This window comes from Pseudoliparis swirei, chromosome 9, assembly GCF_029220125.1.
Source record: "Pseudoliparis swirei isolate HS2019 ecotype Mariana Trench chromosome 9, NWPU_hadal_v1, whole genome shotgun sequence".
Lineage (NCBI taxonomy): Eukaryota > Metazoa > Chordata > Actinopteri > Perciformes > Liparidae > Pseudoliparis > Pseudoliparis swirei.
Window position 1 is genome coordinate 14648754 of NC_079396.1, and position 21103 is coordinate 14669856.

The window sequence follows — 21103 nt, forward strand, 5'->3', positions numbered from 1 at the left end:
TGAGTTGGAATCTTCTTATAGATGCATCAACATTCATAACCTAGCATTCTATGTATATTTTTATCATTAGTTAAAGGACTTTTTTTGGATGACATATTTTTATTGTTTAAAAATTGCTTGGATTTTTCAGAAAATGCAGACCTGTTCACCATGGAATATACACATGTATTAAGTCAATACTTATTTAAACATTTTATTTTGTAAAAGTGATTTCAAAATTGTACACATGGACATAAACCATTTCAAGATTCTAAAAGAGCACAGCTGATTGAGAAAAGTTCAAACCAGAAGAATCGCGTCCAAGAGGTGCAGAGCCTTCTGTCGTCCAATGAGGTAGCTGAATATGAACCGGCTCCCTGTTACGGGTCTTTGGTCAAGTTCATATCGCTGACATTCAAACGGTCTATTGGAATGCTTGATTTGTTTGTGAATCATGAGAAACGGGACATTAAGCCCTTATTGAATGATATTAATAATGTGAGATGAATCTGGGTGGAAGTGTTCTCCTCTCCCTCACAGGTCGCTCCTCCACTCGGGGTCCAGCTGCTGCTGGACAGCGCTCTCTGCAGTCTCCACTGGAAGAAAGCAAAATGGACAATTTTAACATCAATTCAATTCTGAAAATGTTAATTTTGAGGGCTGATGCCAATGAAAACAAAGATGTTTCGGTCACCGTGGATATCGATGTCGATGGCGAGGGCAGCGAGTCTCTCCACCACGTCCAGATCGTCCTCGACCTGCTCGTAGCCGCCGTAGCCGCCTTCATCTCGACAGTACTGGATGAATCTGCACGCGAGCACGGAAGGAGAGAATAATGGATTTACTTGAACATGAAATGTTGACGCGTGCTGACGAAGCGGTCATGTGGCACACACCGGGCCCAGGTCGGATCTGTGCTCAGCATTCTGGGGTTTCCCACCACAATCAGCAGGGCTTTAGCTCGGGTCACAGCCACGTTGAACCTCTGGAAAAGAAAAGCGGGTGTGTCAGAATCACAGAATCATGTTTTTAACTTTGTGTGTGTCAGAATCATGTTTTTGTGCCGATGTGTTCGCTCGGCCGACCTTCTCGTTCTTGACGAAGCCGAGGTTGAACTGTCTGTCGATCTCCACGTAGTCGCGGCTGCTCCGAACTGTCGACACCAGGATCACTCGCCTCTCCTGACCTTGGAACTCCTCCACCGAACCGACCTGACACACGTGTGTAAACACACTTCAGACACTTCCTGTGCTGTGTGTCAACGTGACTGAAGTGTGGAGTATGTTGTTACCTTTAGGCTGTTCATGCTCTTAAATTTAAAGTCTTTCTCCACTTTTTTCAGGGCCGTGCGGATTTTCTGCACCTATGTGACACAAAGAGGGAAATGACATCGTTGCACTTCAACCCGTTTTCATTTGGACTCGACGTAATCGGCAACAGCAATAAGATGCATGGTTGTCCTCTGTCGACTCATTTCAGACCTGCTTCCTGTATGGAGCGATGATGCCGATGTCTTTGGGGGAGATGGTCGCCAGGCCCTTCTTGCCATCGGTCTGCAGCAGTTTCCTCACATAGCCCATGAGCACCTCCACCTCCGCTACGTTGAAGAAGGAAGGACTGCTGGCCTCACGCTCATCAATACCGGTCACACCTTGAAAGATAATTGGGAAGCCCTGAGAGTTGGGGAGATGGAAGTTATATTTGATTAAATAAACATGACAAATAAAATGTTTCGGGACAACTTCTTTTAAATACTCAGCTGCCAAATCAGTTTTCCCCGACTGTCAATAACAATTATCAAGGATGAAATGGAAATCAATCTGAATTCTGTCATTTACAATGAACACAATTTCATTTTGATTGTATTGTTTTTATAAAGATATTTGGTAAAACCATTAAATAAAATACGATTGTAAATGTATTTTCCTTCCATGAAAATCTCCTCTCATTTTGAACAATTGTTATTATTATCAATAAGTCCGCTAAATGTTCTCGATAATTTCAATTATTTAGTCTTTGACATGGAGAAATTAAAATCTGAATTTCTTAGAACCGAATGTGTCAACTTGAAGTACTTGTTGTTTCCCAACTCCACGCCAAATTTTCTGTCAATTAACGAATAGATTAAGAAACTAATTGTTTCAGAATAAGAATGAAATGGTTCCTTTCCATTTTGAATAACAAAGTTATCACGTCATGAGGTTCAGTCATATTGGTGGTCATTTTTAAATCTTTGATTTCTAAGCGTCCGTTTCTTATTTTCCTGTTCGGTCCGTACAGTCGTGAGTGTCCTAAAATGAAAGAAGAAGCACTACCTTCTTATTGAGGTATTCCCATCTGCAGTAGGAGTTGCGCAACATTTCATCTGCGCAACACTGCAGCTCTTCATCATAGAAGAGCTCGTTGGGAACCTTCAGAATGGCCGGATGGGACCTGAACACGACAACAAAACCAAATGAAACCCACGCACTTTCTGTCACGAGTGGCCATAACTCTGTCGAGTCCCCAACCTGTAGTTGCACAGCAGTTTGGTGACGAAGCGATTGTTGAACACGCCCTCGTCCTTCCGGTACAGAGAGATATCCTTCATCAGGCGCTCCAAGAGCGACACTCCTGCAGATAGAAGAGTCTTTAACTCCAGAAATACACACAAGTAGAGCGAGTCCCCGTTATTAAGAGAGAGGCTGTGCGTCGGCGAAACAGTGCTGCAGAGCTCGGTGTCCTCATTGTGTTATAAACAACAGTGTGTTTGTGTGTGTTCTGCACGTCTTTACCCATGCTGTATTTCACTGCAAAGGGGGATCTGAGGATGGGCCCGAGCTGCTTGGGGTCTCCGGCCAGAACCACCTGACCCGATTCTGCATCGAGCAGCCCTTTTTGTTTTGTAGGAAAGGTACAAAACCAGTACAATCAACAAGGGGCAACACAATTGGTCACAAGTACACAAAAGAGGTGTTGTAATACAGAAAATCAAGAGGGAAATTGTATTTCTATACAATAATTTAAGTGACTTAAAGTAGTTGGCAAACCTATACATGAAGTATAGGTGTACTTAGTTGGATTAAATGCTCACCCCTAATAATCAGAATATTCATTTTAAAGGAATGCATGCATTCAAGTTGTTAAAGTGTTAATGACAACCATTTACTGATATTAATCCAATGGTCTATAATTTGAGTTTATGAACAACGGGGTTCCTTGACTTTAGGAACATTAGGATGTGATGGATAAAAATAAACCAACTCTTGCCTTCAAGTTTCATATTTTTTCTACAATCAATTTACTGATCAGCCCTTTGCCCGACGGATAATAAAAATCCATCGACTCAGAGAGTTGAACAGTTTCATAAAACACACTGCTGTTTCTTTAGTACCTGCCAATGGGACCAAACATTCCGTCTCCACAGCGTGTCCCGCCTCGTCCACAAACACGTGAGTGAAGTGACCACACGGAATGTCTCCTGAGACCAGCCTGCACAGATCAGGGAACAGACATGGTAGGAAACTCTTCATCTGTGGACTTGACTGTTCGTACTTTTGATGACAGAGAATATAAACGGAATGTAGATACAGCAGGATGCACAAATGAAATGCAATTCTTTTTGATGGTGTCATGCAGGTGAGCAAACTGCACCGTCAGTCATTCACTACCTTCCAGCGGTTATCAGGGTGGTGACCATGACCCTATACTCCATCAGCTTCTCTTTCACAGGAAACACGTAACACTCCCCATCCAGGTTGGAGCACGCCTGTGAAGGTACCACAATGTCCGTGGACACAAATGAGGCGCGAAACGTGAGCAACAGGATCAAACAGCGAGCAGCAGGAAGTGCTGTGCGTCATAAAGCCCACCAGCAAGTATCTGATCATCTAACTGGGCCCAATAGAATGAGAATGAATGAGATGCTTCGCATTGAAAACAAGCAGCATGCCTCGAATGCATTGACACGGACCTTTAGTTCCTCGGGGACGAAGTTTGGAGCACGACTGCTGGCGTACATGCGGTACACTTTATGCTCGTCCACGTGCTCCAGAATCTTCTTGCAGAGCAGATCGGCGGCGCTGTTGGACGGAGCACAGGCCAGGATGTGGCAGGAGGCCTGGGTCTTCTCTATCTGCTTGATGGCCTCCACCAGAGTCACCGTTTTCCCTGAACAGACAAGATGGACCCTAAATTGTTTCATTCTACTGAACACAACGCCACGTAATCATGCTGGTACCCGGTGTACCTGTTCCAGGTGGGCCAAACACCAGGTACGGGGCCGGTTTGGATGAGCCAGCTACAATGTGTTGGACAGCCTCATACTGCTCGGTGTTCTTTTCCAGCTTTGAGTCGAACAGCCTGTTCACAGAAAGATACAGGAACAGAGGTATGATGTGAGACAGAATAATAGGTGGAGTCAGCCATCATGTTTGAATGCACAGTGAATCAAATCGTCTTATCGGGTCACACAGAGTATCTGGTTTTGGGTCAGCACTGTTATAATAAAGGGTTTATCCTGTAATATGACTGTGAGAGAACCACCTCGATGTGTAGTTGCACACATTAGTACGATGTGTAATGCTGTACAGCAGCGTCCTCTGGGTGTTAACGTGAAATTAGTCCATTTTAATCACGATGGGGATCTTAATCTGTCCCTCCATTTGAAGCTGTAGTGAACAGGTTTCTTTCTTGTGCACGTGGGTGATTGTACACGTGAGTCGTGGTTTGGAATTTGGCTGTAATGTTTTCAGTGTGATCATACTGCAGCTCAGTCTCTCGCCTTATTAATCAATATTGAGAGGAAGGGAAACTACAAATAGCCAGCCAACACGTTGCACCAGGATAAACAGTCTACATGCTAGCTGGCTAACCGGAGTTGAGGAAGCTCAGTTTGCTGGGAGGAGTCTGCCGGTTCAGCTGGGAACAACACCGGTCCCAGTCTGAATGTGGCTGCCAGCTCTGCTGCTCGGTGCTGAACGCGCCCCACCAGGCGGTTGACGGTGAACTCAATGTTGAACTTCATGCCGTCTACAAAGCGATCCAGCAATCTGCAAATAGATTTAGACGAGATGCATATCTTTAATGTTAGCATTGGTTTTTTAAATATTTAACGTTAAATAAGTCATTTGTTGCCACATGATGTTTATTTTACTTTGACCCAAAGCCGAGTTTGACACTGTCCAGCTGCACCGTGTGGACGTAGCCGCGGTACTTCACTCCTGTCTCTTCTGCAGGATACGCCAGCAGCGAATCCCCTCGCAGCACAGACGGGCGGTTCTCTGACACACCAGGTACCTGCAGGGCAATAGAAACACACGGGAAGTCATTTGTTACGAAATATGATGGGGAATATGTTGCTGTATATATATATATATTTATTTTAATCCTAGATTTTTTTCCCCTTTATCATAATGCTTCACAACTGAAATTCATGGCTGTGTAAAAGTTTTTAATTACATGAGATAATTATGATATCCCAGGAATTATATAATCAACCGTAACAGCTGCCTGAAGTCTGACGAGCATCCCCTGGAGTGTAACAATGTAAAGTAGACCAGAACCAGTCGTTGAAATATAACTTAGTCATCACTAATGCTTTCTTTACAGATAGTTTATGAAATGTACTTGCTGTTTTATTTATTCCTCCTCTCCAGATGCTAGTTAGCGAGCTTTTTAAAATAAAATCATGGAGAGGGACGTGAAGGAGAGCTGATGTGAGTCTTGTGAGGGAATGAGTGAGAGCATATAATAACCTCCAGAATGAGAAGATTCTTGTTGACCGGATCTCTCCGCATGACGGCGTGTTCTTTTTTCTCACTGTTGGGGATGTTGTACCGCTTGATGTCCACCTCCATCTGAAGCTCCTCCAGATAAAGCAGCAGTTGAAACTTCTCAGTGTAGTTCTCCCAGCTCAGGGCACTTTCCAGCAAAGCCCTTTGAACAGACCAAATGGAAAGGAACAATGTATGACAGTGTTTATGTCGTACAACCAGATGGGTTGTTGTTGTTATGTCGGGGGAGGCGTGTGCTGGACGCAGGACTGTGACCAGTGACCAGGTTTCACATCCTGAGTCTAAACACCAAAAGCACGTTGTTCTGTTGAATGTTAATAATCTTATTGTGTCTCGTGATTCAAGTCACTGCAGACCACCATCTGTACCTTCCCAGTGTGTCTACATAAACAGTGGTGGTCACTACAAGTGGATATTGTATTGCTAGAGTGTGTATGTAGCTGGAAAACAAACACAAATTAACATTTTATTGATTGCATAGCATCAATCTTTTTGCAACTTGCCAGATATGTTAATAAACAATGTATCATGATGTTAATAGGTAATTGCTGTTGCAGGTTAGTTGTATGTAATGATATTGATTTATAAAACACATTAACATCCAAACCGTAACTGAATGTACCTTTGGTCACAGTACGTCGACCGCTTCAGTGACTGGATGAGCTGGGTCATGCACGCTGGTATTTTATACTTTTTCAGCTCATTCACATGTTGTAGCTGCATCACCGACAGCCTGGTAAGAGGAGGCAGAATTAAAAAGTTGGGATACATCACTCGGAGACTTACAACATTTCGTGTTTTAACATTTGCTGTATATTTCAAAGTGTGTTTACGCTTATACCCTTCAGGTCGCTGTCCATCCACTATGGTGTAATTGGCCGGAGGGGTCCAGGCAGGGAGGGAGCGGGGTTTGTAGGGGGCTACCGGTGCCAGCTCCCGTCCTAAGGCAGTCATACAATGAGCCTCAATGAAGCGCACAATGTGGAACGCAGCTGTGGAGGGCTGCAGGTCTGGCTTGAATTCAAAGGCCAATGTCGCCGGATAGAAACCAACCAAACTGCAGCGGAAGTTGACCTGGACTTCATATGTGTCACCTGAGAAGTGATAATAATGTTTAGTGGAGTGTAAGTACTTTATTGTGTCCATAAATTCTCTCTCAGCGGAGCAAAAGATAGCATCATAAATACAAATGGAAAATGCAGGATAACCGCAGCTCAATCTTCACTTCGGTGTTGGAAGTACCAAAGAGTTCAAACTGATTAAAGAGATAATCTAGATCTACACAGAGTACACTTTATTTTATTTTAAATAAAGTGTACTCTGCATAGATCTAAATGTGCGGCTATCTCTTTTATCACCATGAACTCATAACATGAAACTTGTTTGTGATGTTTGCATTACCTGGTTGTAAACACAGAGGGTTTGTCTTGGTCACCTTGAGCTCATCCTTCAGGGTGAAGTCCCGGAGCCAGTGCAACGGGGTGTAGTAGGTGAAATACACAGGTTCTGTTCCAGTGTTCCTCACCTTCAGGTTTACCACGCACTGTTAATGCAAAAGGGAAAAAAAGAAGATCTATGCAATGGCGCTTCACATTTGTATCTCCACCAAAAATGTGTTCCAGCAGACGAGCGTCCGACAACGCGGCAGGCATGACGGAAGTACCTCACATGAGCAGTCAACGAGCAAGCTAAGTTTCCCGTTCTCAAACTGATGGTCGGAGTCGATGCAGACACCGTGTTTGTCAGAGATGAACTGAGCCCTGTGGGGGAAAAAATAATCAAAAGAAGCCGGTTATGATAAATTGTATTAAAGGCAGAGGAGTGCCAGGTATACTGTTGTTTTATTGCTGCATGGCGAGACAATACGTGCAGAAGAGAACATAGAGGGTGCAGGGCCGCTGCCAGAAGGTAATGACGGCAACATATTTGATGAGAAGCTCTTTAATTCACAACTTTGTGGGCCGCTGTTATTATCCGGCTAGCCTTTCTAGCTTTGAGCCTGTTCTTGTGGCCTGGACTCCAAAAATTACACTTTGTTTGTTGATTGCGGTGTAGAAAGAAATAGTTAAAAGAAAATGTCAAAAATGTCAATAAAAATAAACTATTCAAACTAAAAGCTTTTTTTTATACGCTTGTGGTGACAAGCAGAGAAGAAGAAAACAAACACACTTGCAGAAAAGGCTTTTTGAGGGTGTGATAATCCAAAGAGGACTCATTCTTTATTCCTGTTACCTGTCTATCTTCAGTCTGCTCATCAGAAGGCTCGCCAGTTTCCTCCGGGCTCGGACTCCCGTCTGTGCATGATCTTCGGAGGTGTAGGCCTGTGCTGTACTGGGACTGGCTGCTCCACTCTCTACTGGTTCTAGCCGACGGCCCCTTGGGGAATGCCACTGGTCCAGAAAGAGAGCTGTGACCTGTGCAGAGGATTTCTTCATGTCAATTCTGTCTCAGACCAGAAGTTCTGTTACTGAGGAAGTGACATCATCATCCTGTGACACAGGCAGTGACCATTGGGGCGTTTGAGGCCAAAAACGTAGATGTACATATTGCTGTCAGTTTAAAACATTAAAGACCTGAAAACTTGCCTTCAAATTTCATAGTGTTCCAAACTATTAAATTATTAATAACTGATCCACCAGAGTAGTGTTTTAGAACCAAGATTTTTTTCAATAATTAATTTGTAGTTATACTAAATACTATAACATTGTAGCAGTGCTGTGTGGTGCAAAGTGACATCAGTGTAGCATATAACTAGTAAATTACTTTGTGCTCAGATGTATAATAAACGTTGACACGCCATTTAGATCACTTCATCTTAGATTTGATCCAATTGGTACATTGCAGTTCCAAATAAAGAGACCGAAAAGTAATTCCTTGTTTAATTTGATTCACTGCAAGTAATTAAACATATATTGAAACTCTCCATCCTGCACTTACCAGCGTGTTTCACCAAGTTAAACAATGTGCGGGGCCACAAAGAGCTTTGTAGTTCATCAGGTGATCGTGGTATTGGTGATCGATAGTGTGCCATAGGCTTTACTGATTGAGCTCCACTAAACAGCTGATGAAAGCCGAACATTTCGTTCCGATTCTCCTTGATCAGTGAGAGCTCGTGCATTCGTTACCGATTTTTTTCCGTATAACGTGACCTCTTGATATGTCTCACGTATTTTGGGACCTCAGGAGAGGCTCAGACGCACACACGGGTGTATCCGGTCCTTTTTCAAAATAAAATATTTTTTCCGACTTTTATTTTAAAAATAACATTTTTTTTCTTCACTTTTTCCGGTTGGGGACCGCTGATCTAACACATCTGAAACATTCTAAAACCTAATGCGGAAGTACAAACCGTGGAGTTGAAGCGAATGGTGTCTCCTCGTCGTTGTATTTTTCGGGATCCCTTCAGGGCGTAGAGGACTGAACCGAAGTTTGGGTCTTTGGTCCCCGGATTCCTAAAATAAACATGAAACATTTAATTTCGGAAACATATTCAGAACTGTCCAACATACTAACAGATCTGCTGTGACTTGTCGATGTACAGCTCACCTGCTCCTGAACTCTGCGTTGTAAATGTCTCTCAGTTCAACCCTGTTCGTGATGGATGCTCGATCGCTCTCCTTCAGGAACTCAAAGAACTCGATTCCAATATGGCAGCACACAGACATTTTAATTTTAACCATGATCGGAGAGTGATATGATGATCAATGATATTCAAAAAGAAAACCCCCGAGTATGGATACAGTCTATCGCTTATCAGCCCACAGCTTTTATGCGAGCCTCAGAGGAAATACCGGAGACTTGCGGTTCCATTTCCTTCCCTGGACAGTCCACGGGGGCGGTGTTTCTCTGTTTCTCATGTTATGGAGCTGCAATACGAAGGCGGCCAGCTCGGATAACTAAAACGTGCGCATCCAGACAGTCCATCAGTCCGCAGAAACGAAACTTAAAGCTGGCCCTGTGAAACCGAAATAAACAAAACGAAAGTCTAACGAAATGAATCAAATGGTTTAACGGTAATATTTTACAATGATATAGTCATAAAGCTGCTGCCTACCACTACCAATATGAATAATAAAGACACGAGGCACCAAATGTGTGTGTGTGTGTGTGTGTGGGGGGGGTCACACAGTCACATTGTGAAACCTGGAGAGTGTACCAGGATACGAGCCTCCATTGTTTACCATTCATCAATGATTCACTCTTTAAAATTAAAATGAGACTTTGACATTTTGTGACATAAGCATGCGTCACCTGAATGTGGATCAACTCACACTCTGAATGCTAATGGACTCCGTGAAAGATTGTGTAAAGTGGACACAAAGTGATTATATTATAATTCACTGGCAGACTTAAAATCATACTTTTCTTTTGGATTTTTCCAACAATTATTTGAGTACTGTTGAGCATCTATCTATATTATCGATTAATCCTCTTTAAAATGTACAGTTTATTTCTCCTAACAAAGCTATCTAGGACTAAGGTGTTAACGCTGCAGACCGCATAAACAGGAGCGGATTTGAACTTTGTAGTAAAATACATATTGTTGAATTAGACAATTTACTAAAGCAATATGTAAATTAGGATTTACTAATATACCATAACTTCATACATGTTGTTATAGAATGTGTGTTGTTGTTTAATAATTTACAATATTGTTTGGTAAATGTCTGGATTATTATTTAATGGATTACTGTAACTGGTAAAATGAATCTTTCTGTGTGACAAGGAGCAGATCAATTGCAGCAAGGGATCCCCTTCCCCCGAAGTTCACACCTGGCTCGGAGAGAAGGGGGTAGCAGACTGAGAGGCGTCCTGAGGAATCCCTGCGATGCCATTCAGAGCAGGGGACAGAACGACGCAGAGGAAGAGGGAGAGATGACTTCACGTGTGAGGCGTGGACACGGTTTCAACACCGACGGACAGACAGCTCAGCCAATGAGTGGATTAGGACTAATGTTTTACCTTGACAGGTTAACCAATGAGAAGTGAATATCTCACCTGGGGCCGGGACGTCCGGGAGGTATAAAAACAGATGTTGACCAGAGAGACAAGGCTTTTGACCTTTGGATGACGGCAGAGATGCACTGCATGCAGGTTAGCTGCATGTAGGCCGTTGATCCTGTGAGAAGCCCTCAGTTGAGGATTAGATTTAGTGAGCTTGACTTCTGTTAGACAGTTAACTGCTTTGGCGGTCTGTGGACGCAGTGATTCATGCTCCCTCAGCTGAGTTATACTCTGTATCGCAACCGTTATTGACCATTGGTAATATTTTCAATTAAACACATTTTATTATAATTTGGCACTGTCCAGACATTCTTTCTCGGTTCTGCACTCGAAGATTCTTGAAAACACAACAATATATAATGAGTTTATTCCACAATATAACCTGTGATGTATGTAATCACGACTCACGCCATTCACCAAAATGATAAAAATGGGACTGAGAAATGACTTTATACTGCAGATAATGCTTTGTGGGGTGTGTGCAAATGAAAAATGACCATTACATTTATTTATTTTTTTATAAATATGTATTATACATTTAAAAAATTAAAAGACTACATAATATACATGTTGAGAAATAGAAAACAACTATTCACACAAACTATTTACAATATGGTTTCACTATAATGACATAAAGACATCATGTCATACTGGCTTGGTCCTCCGAGGCATGAGACCTCTTTGCTGGCCAGGCAGGTGGGGCCTATCACGCCGTCCCTCGAGCTGCACTGGGAAACTCTGACCACGTCATGGTTCATCTGATTCCCTCATACAGGCAGAGACTAAAGCTCTGCAAACCTGTGGTGAGGAAGTTCAAGAAGTGGACCAGTGAGGCTCTGGAGGATCTACGGGCGTGCTTGGACTGTACTGACTGGGATGTCTTCAGGACTGCTACCAACAGCCTGGATGAGTACACAGAGGCTGTAACTTCCTACATCAGCTTTTGTGAGGACAGCTGTATTCCATCCAGCTCCAGGGTGAGTTATAACAACGACAAACCCTGGTTCACAGCGGAGCTCAGGAAGCTAAGACTGTAGAAGGACCAGGCATTCAGGAATGGGGACAAGGACCTGTACACAGAGTCAAAATACAGGTTTAGCAAGGCGGTGAGAGATGCTAAACGACTGTACTCTGAGAAACTGCAACAGCAGCTCTCAGCAAACGACTCTGCTTCTGTCTGGAGAGGGCTCAGGCAGATCACCAACTACAAGCCCAAATCACCCCACCCCATGAACAATGTGCTTCTGGCAGACGAGCTCAATGAGTTCTACTGCCGCTTTGAAAGACAATGGAGCAGTCCTGAGGCCATCCCCCACAGCTCCATCAACAAGCCACAGACCATCAGCCCACCCTCCCCCAGCCCATCAGGGGCTCACACCTCTGGAGCACCCTCCATCAACTCAGCGACGACCCTCGTCATCCTGGAGAGACGTCAACAGGCTGTTTAAAAAGCAGAACCCCCGCAAAGCAGCGGGCCCGGACTCGTCTCCCCTCCACCCTGAAGCACTGTGCTGACCAGCTGTCTCCGGTGTTCACCGACATCTTCAACACCTCCCTGGAGACATGCCACGTTCCAGCCTGCTTCAAGGCCTCCACCATCATCCCCGTCCCCAAAAAACCCAAGATCACAGGACTCAATGACTACAGGCCCGTCGCCCTGACCTCTGTGGTCATGAAGTCCTTTGAACGCTTGGTCCTGTCACACCTCAAGACCATCACCGACCCACTCCTGGACCCCCTGCAGTTCGCCTCTGCCTTCAACACCATCATCCCGTCCCTGCTGCAGGAGAAGCTCTCCCAGCTGCACGTGCCCGACTCCACCTGCAGGTGGATCACAGACTTCCTGACCGACAGGAAGCAGCACGTGAGCACGTCTCTGGCTCCCGGACCACCAGCACAGGTTCCCCCCAAGGCTGTGTTCTCTCCCCTCTGCTGTTCTCCCTGTACACCAACAGCTGCACCTCCAGTCACCAGTCCGTCAAGCTCCTGAAGTTCGCGGATGACACCACCCTCATTGGGCTCATCTCTGGTGGGGACGAGACCGCCTACAGGTGGGAGACTGACCACCTGGTGACCTGGTGCAGCCAGAACAACCTGGAGCTCAACGCTCTGAAGACAGTGGAGATGGTTGTGGATTTCAGGAGGAATGCAGCCCCACCCCCTCTCATCCTGTGTGACTCCCCCGTCGACGCTGTGGAGTCCTTCCGCTTCCTGGGCTCCATCATCACCCAGGACCTCAAGTGGGAGCTGAACATCGGCTCCATCACCAAGAAGGCCCAGCAGAGGATGTTCTTCCTGAGGCAGCTGAGGAAACTCAACCTGCCAGGGAAAATGATGGTACAATTTTACACGGCCATCGTTGAGTCCATCATCTGCTCCTCCATCACCGTCTGGCACCCTGCAGCCACGGCCAAAGACAAGTGCAGGCTGCAGAGCATCATCCGCTCGGCCGAGAGGGTTATTGGCTGCAATCTGCCTTCCCTCCAGGTCCTGTTCACTTCCAGGTCACTGAAGCGGGCCAGCAAGATTGTCGCTGACCCCTCCCATCCTGGTCACTCCCTGTTCGAGTCCCTCCCCTCTGGAAGGAGGCTGCGGTCCATCAGGACAAAGACCTCCCGCCACACCAAAAGCTTTTTCCCGTCGGCAGTCGGGCTCATCAATGGAGCCCGGGTCCCCCACTGACTGACTGTCACCCCCAGGACTCGTGTTGATTGTTGTTTGTCATGTTTGTCATGTCTAAATGTTGCACCTTCCGCCAAAAAAAAAATCCTCGTTTGTGTAAACATTCCTGGCAATAAAACTGTTTCTGATGCAGGTGGGACTGCAGGGGCTGGTGAATCCTCTCTGTAAAATACATTACTAGTCAGCACACGTAACACCTTAAAACGGACATGTAACATACATGTAACGGACACGTAAAGTTTAATAAAGACACCCGTCTTCAAGTGGATCTCTCATCGAGAGTCCTTTCTCATCGAGCCTTCCGACAGCCCCTGGGCAGCAGCAGTTGTCATGGTTCTAAAAAAGATACGCGGCTGGCGACTCTGCGCTGACTATAGGCCTGTAAATGGGCTAACCAAGAAAGATTCATACCCACTGCCCCGTATTGATGAGTCTTTGGACCTGGTCTCGGGGTCCTCCTTGTTCTCTTCCTTGGACCTCCGCAGTGGATATTACCAAGTGCCTCTCGCCCCGGAGGCCCGGCCAAAGACTGCGTTTTGCACCGGACGGGACTTTGGCAGTTCAAGGTTCTCAGTTTGGGATTTTGTAACGCTCCTGCCACCTTCGTAAGGTTGATGGACAAGGTATTGGAAGGCATTCCCCGTCAAAAGTGTCTGGTATACCTGGACGACATCCTTTACTACATAGGGGTTGATTTATAAATGATATATATGCTTATATAAAAAGTATATTTTCACTCAAACACAAATAATTTAAGGGGTTTCTGACAATATCTGTGACAAGTTATATTTCTTCATTTAATTTCTTCATTTCATTCGACCCGTTATATATTTTATCATTTATATAGGGCCTGGTGTTTCTTTCTGATGTAATTTTAATGTCCAGTGTAGATTGTGGCACAATTGCCTTGATGTTGAAAGTGTAAACTCAATGTCCAGGAAGTACTTCTGCTCTCCGAGAGCCCAGCCGCGGCCCTCCTTTACCACGGAGTACCAGGAGAGGTTCCTTCCCCCACACTGCCACACGACCCTCATCACTAGCTCCACCCAGAGGAACCCGTACCACGCGCTGAAGGGGCCGAGTGCTGAAATGAACACTCTGAGGTAATATACACAGTGATTGTCTTTGCCCACCTGGGTGCCTTGTGTCACTCTGGGAGATGTAGGAGACTGGCGTTGAGCAGCTATTTAAATCAGCACATTATTTCCAGAGAAGAAGGAGAATGAATATATTTGGACCTGTTTTTTAAAATAGAAAGAGAAAAATTCCCAACAATAACATGTGTTTCAGATCATTCGATGTGACCAAAAAATGGGCAAAACAACCCCAACATGATGCCCCGCTGCGATCCGAATCACCCAAACATCACCGGAGATGCAGCAGCATCACACACAATCCTATGCACTTTGGAGCGGACCAGATGTCTGCCATGGTGGAGGACTACACGTCGGTGTACAGAAGTAAGCACGCTTAACCAGCAGTAGTCGTTGTTTGCGGGAATAGAAAACAACACATATGCACACCCCCATTCAAATTCTCTCACACTCTATTTCTTCTCTCCATCCCTCCATCAGGAGATTTCCAGGCGTGGAAAGTAAAGAAGCTTCTGCCATACAAGCCTGCTGAGAGCTTGACAGTCAACCAAGGATTAGCCGTCACAGGCCGTCCCGCCCAAAGTCCCTTCCAGAACACTGTTGCAGCCGACTCTCTTAAATTCCCAGAGGTGCGAAAAGCACCGTTTGAAAGCGTCACCAGCTACAGATCAGACTACGTCACCCACCCGGTGCAGCCCAGACACAGGGTGAAGCTGACACGCCCGACCAAAGATCTGCTGGCGGAGCCCGATGTGCCTTTGAAGCCTCGGGTCGCCTGGGACCAAGACATTTGCGACGAGGCCAGCTCGTTCTTTCAGGCGTTCAAGGACTGGTCCATCGAAAACAACATCCAGGGCAAAAGCCAGGCCAGAGAATCCGGTCCACCGCCAGACGACCGCGACGTCCTCTCCGCGACACGGAACACGAGTGCCGGCGGGCCAAACCGGGCCCGCCGCCTCAGTGGAGCAGAGGCACAGCCAAGGAGCGCTCTGGTGCATAAGGATGCATATTTGAGCTTTTCCTGAATCCACTGTTGGATATGTATTAATACCTGGATGATTCCATCAGATACACTCTCATTCCACCTGTTTAACCCTCCTGTTACCTTCACATTTACTAACATATTTTACCCTCGGGCAATTAAAACCTCCAGAAAATTATTAGAATTATATTTGTTTCCAAGTTTAGAGTGTATACTTTATGTTGTTTGTTGACTACCTAAATAGCCCTTTAAATATAAAAATATTGATGTTGTTATATTTTGACACAGAAAATTATTAGAATTAATATTGTTTTCCAAGTTTAGGTGAGGTACTTTATGTTTTTTTGTTGACTACCTAAATAGCCCTTTTATATATAAACAGTTGATATATATATATATGTGAAGAAAAAAAAACAGCTACTCACACGCCGCCGTTTTTATTTATGGATCTCTTTCCAATTGCTATGCCCTGCCCCAAAACCTAAGCTAATGTGCAGTCACACTGGGCCACAATGGTTCCCCTGGGTCCCTGTCCCCGTGCCGCCCGGCCTACCACCCCCCCCCCCCGCCCGCCGTCCGCCGGTGGTCCCCCCCCCCCCTCCTCCAGTCCCCCGCCTCGACGTAGAGTCGGGGCTGGACTGGAGCGACGGCGCGCTGCTGAGAGCGGAGACCTGGGCCTGCTGGGCAGGGGAAGGGCCGGGACCTGGAACGGACCTGACCGCCGGGAGTCCAGGTCCTCCCGGCCGACTCCAGGTTACCACCCGTTAGCCTGGCCGACTCCAGCTTCCCCGTGTCCCGTTGCCGCCCCGGCCTACTCTAGGTCCCCACCCCCCGTCCCCGCCCCGGCCGACTCCAGTTCCCCGCCCTCCACCCCGTCCGACGCCGGGTCCCCGCCCGAGTCCAGGTCCCCGCCCCCGCCCTGGCCGACTCCAGTTCCCCGCCCTCCGCCGGGTCCCCGCCCCGGCCGACTCCAGTTCCCCGCCCTCCGCTCCGTCCGACACCGGGTCCCCGCCCCGGCCGAGTCCAGGTCCCCGCCCCCGCCCCGGCCGACTCCAGTTCCCCGCCCTCCGCCCCCTCCCCCCCCCCGCCGAGTCCAGGTCCCGCCCGCCTGCCGACTCCAGTTCCCGCTCCGCCCCCGCCGTCCCGCCCGGTCCAGGTCCCGCCCCGCCTGCCGACTCCTGTTCCCCGCCCTCCGCCCCGTCCGACGCCGGGTCCCCGCCCCGGCCGACTCCAGGTCCCGCCCCGCCCGCCGCCGACTCCAGTTCCCGCCGCCCTGCCGACTCCGTCCCGCCTCGCCCGTCCGACGCCGGGTCCCCGCCCCGGCCGACTCCAGGTCCCCGCCCCCGCCCTGGCCGACTCCAGTTCCCCGCCCTCCGCCCCGTCCGACGCCGGGTCCCCGCCCCGGCCGAGTCCAGGTCCCCGGCCCTCGTCACCTAGAGTCGGCCTGGGGACCTGGAGTCGGCCGAGACGGCGACGGGGGGCGGAGATCTGGGGTCGCCCGGCTGGCGCGACAACGGGACATGGGGAAGGGCCGGGGACCTGGACTCTGCCGGGAGTCCAGGTCCCCGGCCCTCGTCACCGCCCCAGCCAACTCCGGGTTCCCCGTGTCCCGTCGCCGTCCCGCCCGACTCCGGGTCCCCGCCCCCCGTCCCCACCCCCGCCGACTCCAGGTCCGCGCCCTGTCCGATGCCGGGTCCCCGCCCCGGCCGACTCCAGGTCTCCACCCCCCATCGCCGCCCCGGCCGACTCTAAGTCCCCGCCCCCCGCCCCTGCTTTGTCCGACGCCGGGTCCCCGCCCTCCGTCCCCACCCCCGCCGACTCCAGGTCCGCACCCTGTCCCATGCCGGGTCCCCGCCCCGGCCGACTCCAGGTCCCCGCCCCCCGTCCCGGCCAACTCCAGCGTCCCCGCCCCGGCCAACTCCAGGTCAACTCAAGGTTTTACCTTCTCAAAAGAAAAGGCGGGGAAGGAAGGATGTGGAGGGAAGATGGGAAGTGACACGACATGTGCTGATCTGTGGTTTTTGGACCGCCTGCTTATTGGGGAGAGGGGGAAGCTTGGTGAAAGTGTGCAGGGAGTCATTGAAATTGTTCAACTGGACTTTTTCTTTTCTGATCCTTTGTGCCTTCAATTCCTTCTCCTCCAGGAATAAACTGTCGGCATCTTTCTGATCCTGAAGCCAGGCTGCATTGCTTTGACGCTCGGCCTCTTCCCTCTGCTCTCTCTCCTGGATCCTCTTCAACCTGTGTTCAGAGCTGGACTGAAGAGCTTCAGCATTCTTCTCAGCCTTTTCCTTCTGCTGCTTTTCCTGTTGGGCCCGTCTCTTTGCCAAACCGTTGACAACGATCTTCTCATCCCTCTCAGCTGTGGCAGCAGCTTGTTCCTTCTTTAAGAAGGCCAGCTTTTCATAAGCAGTATGCGAAGACGAACTGTGTCTGCTGTACCTGACAGTTGCCTCAGCTTTTCTTTGAAGGAGTTTCCCTTCCATTTCAACGCAAGCAAGTTTGGTTTGCTCTTTCTCTGTCCTAAGTATCTCTGTGTTTTTCTCTCTGTAGGAGTTCATTCTGGAGATATCCTCAACAAGTCTTTTGTGTTCCACTTGCTTCAGCAAAGTGTGTTCATCTTCCTGCTGTATTTGTTCCAGTGGGTGAAGGCCATCCAGGTGTTTTGCCATTTCCATATGTTTCTTGTTTTGCTGTTTTTTCTCTTGGGCTTTCTGCAGTTCCATTTCTTTGATTTGTAGGTGTTGTTTTGCTAAAGCATTCTTGCAGAGCTGGGTCTGACAGTCCCTTTCCTGATCCTGTATAATAATTTTTTCCAATTTACTCTGCCCCTCCTTCACAATCCTACCGTCTCCATCCGCTTCAGCCATTTGTTGTTTACAGGTCCTTAATTCAGCAAGCACCTGATTCTCCCTATTCAGATGACATCTTTCTAATCTGTGGTTGACAGACACAGCCTCAGGACTGCTGATCAACTTTCTAACCCGACTGGTTCTCTGGGAGTCTTTCTTCAGCTCTGCAGGTGGGGGAGTTGGACATAGATGCATTTCATGTAATTCAGGAATTATCAATGCTTTTCTTTCCAGTCTCTTGCAATCCTGCTGCTGCTTCCTGTTAGCTCTGTCATCATGGATCAACAGGGTGGCAGCAGTGTCTGCATTGATGTCCCCCTTATTTTGGCTAAAACATACTCCTCCACCAACTGTTTTTCTTGTCGTTCCACGGTCCTTCCTCATCGGTGTCTGCTGAATTTGAAGTTTCTCAGCGGGCAGGGAGTCATTGAAATTGTTCAACTGGACTTTTTCTTTTCTGATCCTTTGTGCCTTCAATTCCTTCTCCTCCAGGAATAACCTGTCGGCATCTTTCTGATCCTGAAGCCAGGCTGCATTGCTTTGACGCTCAGCCTCTTCCCTCTGCTCTCTCTCCTGGATCCTCTTCAACCTGTGGTCAGAGATGGACTGAAGAGCTTCAGCATTCTTTTCAGCCTTTTCCTTCTTCTGCTTTTTGTGTCTCTTTACCAAATCAAACACTTCCATATCTGTCTTGCTCTGCCGATCCTGTTGGGTTTTCTGCAGTGCATTTTCTTTAATTTGCACGCGGTGTTGTCCTGCTAAAGCATTCCTGCCGAGCTGGGTCTGAAACTTCCTCTCCTGATCTTGTATGATCATTCGTTCCCATGTACTCTGCCCATTCTCAACAGTCTTATTGTCTTCATCCATCTTTTGTTTCGTTTTCTTTGATTCAACCATCAACTGATTCTCCCTTTCTAGGTGACTCTTTTCAAAACTGTTGAATTTTCTGTCCATTCTGTTTGCCATCTGCATGCTGTAACAAGTAAATTGTCCAAATATCATAAATCCTTGAAGTCTTGGTTGGAAGTTGTTGAAGCACTGCGCCTGTGGTCAAATAGTTTTGAAAACTAGAGCTTCTATTGAACCTGCTTAAAGACTGCCTTGTGACATCATCTGTGACCTCATCCATGCATGGATCAAAGGCGACATTCTGTAGGTCATGTGATCACCGTAGCTCTCTTCTCTCTCTCCTCTCTCTCTTTTCTCTCTCTTCTCTAAACATAACTAACGTCAGTAAACAGCTGGACGAGGCTTTGAAATCACGGATTTCGTGAGTTTTTTTTCTTCTTTTTTTTTCCGGAAACGTCGGACCAGTTGTGACGTCATGCAGCGCTAATGTTGTGGTTGATTTATCACAAAACAACGTCAGGGGACAAACACCGTCATGATCTGTTTGTCTGATGCTGCGGGTCAGAGGAGAAGGAGGTGCAGCCGTTCCGTGGCGCGAGGAGCACTGCGCGGAGGAGGAAGTGGACGAGGAGGAGGAGGAGGAGGGAGGAGCGCGGCGGGGGAGGAGGAGGGGGGGGGGTGGGCTCGTGAGCGCCGCGGAGCATGTCGGGGCGAAATTCTCACAATAAATCAAATAAATGCCCCGTCGGATATTAAAACACATTTGGGGGGGCTTGATGACCGAGAGAGTAACTTTTATTCTTAAATAGGCCTACGGTTGAATGAAAAAAATGTGTCTCCAGCAAAAAGGGCACTTTTCTCATCCAGGGCAAAAGGGCTGGTGCTTGAGCACCACTAGGGCTCCATCTGTGCACGTGCCTGGAATCAGTATACTATGTAATACAATGTCATGCTTTTTGTAATCGCTTTGTTGGAAGTAGGCCTATGGCAAATTAATGTGAATTTGTCATGGGTCAAAAGGCCAGCATGGACCCAGCATGAGGCACAAAGTTTGAATTACGGGACCATAAAACATAAAACAAGTACAGACGTAGCTTACATGTATTAAACAGATCCACGGAGACAACAGGATCATCAAGCAAGTCGGCGGAAACAGAGGGTGTTAAGATTTCAATGTCAGAAAGAGTTCAGTCCCTGGGCGGAATGTAAACATGAGTTCTTGAATCTAAAGGAAAAGGGTCCTGCTGTTTGGGGGTTTTACGACCGTACCCTCTTGATGAACTGACCCTGCGCCAGACACACACAGGGCTCATACATCTCACTCCCTATGTAATCCAATTAAAACCTCTTTAAATTGTTTCCAGCTTTCAGAGCCAAACTATCTAGAACTAAGAGGTGATATTATTGCGGACTGCATACACATAAGCGGATATTAATGTGTATTAACATGCCTGTATAATGAATTTCTTTTACAACATGATGTAATGTTTGCATTCAAATGTTTCTGTACCACCACGCAATGCCTGGGATGCCTGCCTTATCTCAAAGTATTGTAGTTAATGGTGATTGAAAGGTTCTTTCCCGGTAGCATGAGTTATGGTGAGGTATATGAATGGAGGGGGGTCAACCGATTTGACCTGACGTCATGCAATTAGATAACAACTAGTCTTCTCCCTTTGATGGAGAGGAATTCCCTCAGCATGGGGCATCTGCTGCTTCCTCACGGGGCAATGGAGGGGGAGCTTCCCACTGGTTATACTTCTAGGGTCACGAGTGTCCGAGCCAGGGTCTACTGAGCCGACGATATAAGAGTTCGTTTGGTTAGGTTTTGCTCCTTGAGACGACCGGTTGACTGTTTTATCTTGTCGAACCTTTTTCTTCTTCTGT

General features: G+C 47.4%; 2 protein-coding genes across 2 annotated transcripts; one reads left to right on the forward strand and one right to left on the reverse strand.

The window, feature by feature from the left end:
• Positions 1 to 179: 179 nt before the first annotated feature.
• Positions 180 to 9784, reverse strand: LOC130199352 (putative helicase mov-10-B.2). The gene is made up of 23 exons (XM_056422773.1): positions 9300 to 9784; positions 9103 to 9205; positions 7986 to 8167; positions 7417 to 7513; positions 7155 to 7296; positions 6595 to 6847; positions 6376 to 6486; positions 5715 to 5895; positions 5114 to 5256; positions 4833 to 5009; positions 4208 to 4320; positions 3932 to 4128; positions 3630 to 3727; positions 3353 to 3450; positions 2754 to 2852; positions 2490 to 2592; positions 2295 to 2412; positions 1461 to 1652; positions 1271 to 1342; positions 1065 to 1190; positions 876 to 964; positions 674 to 786; positions 180 to 575 (listed from the first exon to the last, which is right to left on the reverse strand). The coding sequence occupies exons 1-23, from the start codon at positions 9431 to 9433 to the stop codon at positions 514 to 516; spliced, it is 3003 nt and encodes a 1000-aa protein (XP_056278748.1). The 5' UTR covers positions 9434 to 9784; the 3' UTR covers positions 180 to 513.
• A 6243-nt stretch (positions 9785 to 16027) lies between these two features.
• LOC130200023 (basic proline-rich protein-like) lies at positions 16028 to 18865 on the forward strand. Its single transcript, XM_056423967.1, has 4 exons — positions 16028 to 16542; positions 16672 to 17573; positions 18069 to 18175; positions 18860 to 18865. The coding sequence occupies exons 1-4, from the start codon at positions 16028 to 16030 to the stop codon at positions 18863 to 18865; spliced, it is 1530 nt and encodes a 509-aa protein (XP_056279942.1).
• Positions 18866 to 21103: the final 2238 nt, after the last annotated feature.